Consider the following 3,018-nt stretch of genomic DNA (forward strand, 5'->3'; position numbering starts at 1 on the left):
AAACAAAATGAAGATGAAAGTCTTATTTAGATAATACAAAACATATTAACCAGATAACTATTTAAAACAAACAATCAAATTAAAGAGCAGAATCCATTCTAGATGCAATAGTACGAAGATTATTGTATACTTTTCCTGGTGGAGCTCCAAGAATAAGGTCTTGGATTGCGTCACGAGCAATCTTGATATTGGCATAACTTCCCATAATATGAATCTTTCTACCATTAATAAATACCAATATTAATAATGATGACAAAATATTCTTTAAAATGAACTATAAAACAAACTTATATTGCATTACAATACGAGTATGTGTAGTGTTTTCAATTGAAAATTTAGTTTTACCATCTTTACCAGCAATACGTCCAATAGCACGATTTAAATGGTCTCCATGTAATTTTTTAACATCTTCAATTTCAAATGAATCAACAAATATATCATCCATTCTAAGTAAAGCAATGGCATCTTTAACTTCAAATCCCTTTCCAATGGCATTAATAAAATCAGATGCTTTTTGAAGAGAATCTAATTGACTTTTATCATTTGTTTTTAGTTGAATAAGTTTCTTTGATGGATTCATTCGAATATTCAATTTTAATTGTGAAACAATCGGTTGATATATTCCTATCCAATTTTCTTTAACATAATTAAATCGTTGTCCTGGAACATGAATTTCTCTAAGTTCTTCTTCATTGTGAATTTGTTGCTGTTTAATTTCTTGGAATTCTGGTTTAGCTGCCATCTTTTGAATGTTGAAAGTTTTAGGTTTATTTGAAGGGTTTTTTATAACAAAAATTTTATTTCCTTTTTTTTGATATTCCTTTTCTTTTATTATCGTCATTGTAGTGTTTTATTTCATCTTCTTGTTTGTGTTGACTATACCTTTATCAAACACACTAAGTTCTTCAGAGCTTCTTTCTTTGAATAAAAATTATAGATTAATAGTGTTTAACCACCACACCAACAGTTATCATTTGAGAAATTAGAAAAAATGATTGGTTTAAGGCATAAACCCTATAACAAAGTACTTTGTATTTCATTCTAATTTCTTATGGCTGATACTCTTGACAAGTACCTCTCCCACATACAAACCCTTGAAGAGAGACTTGCTGTTGTACGACAATACATTTATCTTTTTGAATCACCTGAACAAAACAAAATAGAAAAAACACCAAAACAACCAGAAGACTCAATCCCAACATCAGACTATCCAGACGAATTAAATGACAATCTTGAAGAAGTACTAACTGCATTACTTCCAACTGTTGACCAACCTACAACAAAGCCATATATACCTGAACATTTATTATTACTTCTTTCTACTTCTGAAGCATGTCAAGTTCCTTTAATTCAACAAAAATGGCATGAAAAATTAATTCCTCTCTTAGATTCTCCATCATCCGAGTTAATAGAGTCTGTATCATATCTTCTTCTTCATGGATTAATGTGTCCGTTATTAGCACCACGTATATCAAAGAAACTTTGTTCTTTACTTACATCAACTCCATCAGAAACAATGAGCCAAATGATTCCAAGTAAAAGACTATCATTATTATCTTCTGTAGGAACATTGGCTCATCGTAATTTACTTGAAAAGAATGGGGTTGATTGTAATCAAGTTTTAGAAAGTATTCTTAAAGAACCAATTCAAAATGATGTACCATCATTACATGCAACAATACGGTGTATTGCTGGATTAATTAAATCAGTGAACAATGTTGAAACAATAAAGAAAGTATGTCATCTTGCTATAGAAAAATTAAACAAAGAATGTGATATTAGAACTGAAGTTCATCTACATGCTATTATTGCTAATTGTGCTCATTATGAAGAAGTTGCAAAAGAATTACTAACCACAAATATTTATTTTGGAATTATTCAAAATTATATTAAGAATAAACCTTCAAAATATGGTAGTGTAGATGTTCGATATTTTGCTATCCAAACACTTATTTCATGTCTAAGTGTTGTCAAAGAACTTCATGAAGAAAGTGTTATTATGTGTGATTCAGTTCTTCTAGCTCTACCAACACAACCATTATTGGCTCATCTTGGAGCAGATAGTGCAGGAGGACAACATCCACAAATGTTAGGTGTTCTTGGATTAAAGGCTATGGCATTAATATTGATTCGATTAATAACATCAAACACACAGTCTAATCTTGTTTATCAACACATCAAGAGATTGTCTGTTCAAAATGTGATTGCTACTATTGGTAGATGTACAATTATTGATATTGAAGAAGATGATGAACCACCAAAAGTTAAAAGTGAAATTAAAAATGATAGAGATACAGCATTATATTGGGGACTTGTTGTATTACAAAAGATGTTTTCATATGAAGTGATAATGAAAAAGAAAGGTATTGAAGAATCAATGAACCAATGTGAGTCTGGACTTTCTTATCTTGTTAAAGCAGTAAAAGCATATTGTGACAAAACACCTGATATTGCATCAATTTTTGTAGATGTAATTAAGAATGTTAAATTTGATCTTCTTAAAGCAGAAGATAATAAAAGTCATTTTGTTCATCGTTTTATACAATTGATGAGAGACTACATTGACTCTTGTTATGAACATACAGCTGCAAAAGCATTGTTTGGATTATGTGAATTGCGTTTAATTAATATAAATGAAATAGATACACTTGGAAATATAGTTATTGAATTTATGAAAAGAATGAATGAATTGACACCAGACAATGTCGAGTCATTATACTCTCTTATTCATATCATTTCTGAAGTCGATTCTTCAAATGAACTTGTTCATTCTATTGTTTCACTTGCAAATGAACAAGTGATTCCATGGATCATTTCTCATCAAGAAATATTGATTCAAGACGAAAGTAATTTGGAAAAATATGATTTTCTTATTCTTGTTCTTCTTGTCTTGTTCTGCAAAGTACCTAAAACACCTTCAATTGAGAAATCAGTAAAAGAAATCTTAAATGTTTATGGAAATGATGCAGGTGAAATTACTGACTATTGCAACAAATTATTAAATTAATAGTTCTTTTT

The 3,018-nt window shown here is 29.6% G+C and overlaps 2 protein-coding genes across 2 annotated transcripts; one reads left to right on the top strand and one right to left on the bottom strand.

The window, feature by feature from the left end:
* Positions 1 to 79: 79 nt before the first annotated feature.
* On the bottom strand, positions 80 to 742 carry ENU1_099270 (RNA-binding protein, putative; the record flags this gene model as incomplete). The annotated part of the gene is made up of 2 exons (XM_008859263.1): positions 80 to 218; positions 288 to 742. The coding sequence occupies 2 exons, from the start codon at positions 740 to 742 to the stop codon at positions 80 to 82; spliced, it is 594 nt and encodes a 197-aa protein (XP_008857485.1).
* A 309-nt stretch (positions 743 to 1,051) lies between these two features.
* On the top strand, positions 1,052 to 3,007 carry ENU1_099280 (hypothetical protein; the record flags this gene model as incomplete). The annotated part of the gene is made up of 1 exon (XM_008859264.1): positions 1,052 to 3,007. The coding sequence occupies one exon, from the start codon at positions 1,052 to 1,054 to the stop codon at positions 3,005 to 3,007; it is 1,956 nt and encodes a 651-aa protein (XP_008857486.1).
* Positions 3,008 to 3,018: the final 11 nt, after the last annotated feature.

This window comes from Entamoeba nuttalli (assembly GCF_000257125.1).
Source record: "Entamoeba nuttalli P19 unplaced genomic scaffold asmbl_4285, whole genome shotgun sequence".
Lineage (NCBI taxonomy): Eukaryota > Evosea > Mastigamoebida > Endamoebidae > Entamoeba > Entamoeba nuttalli.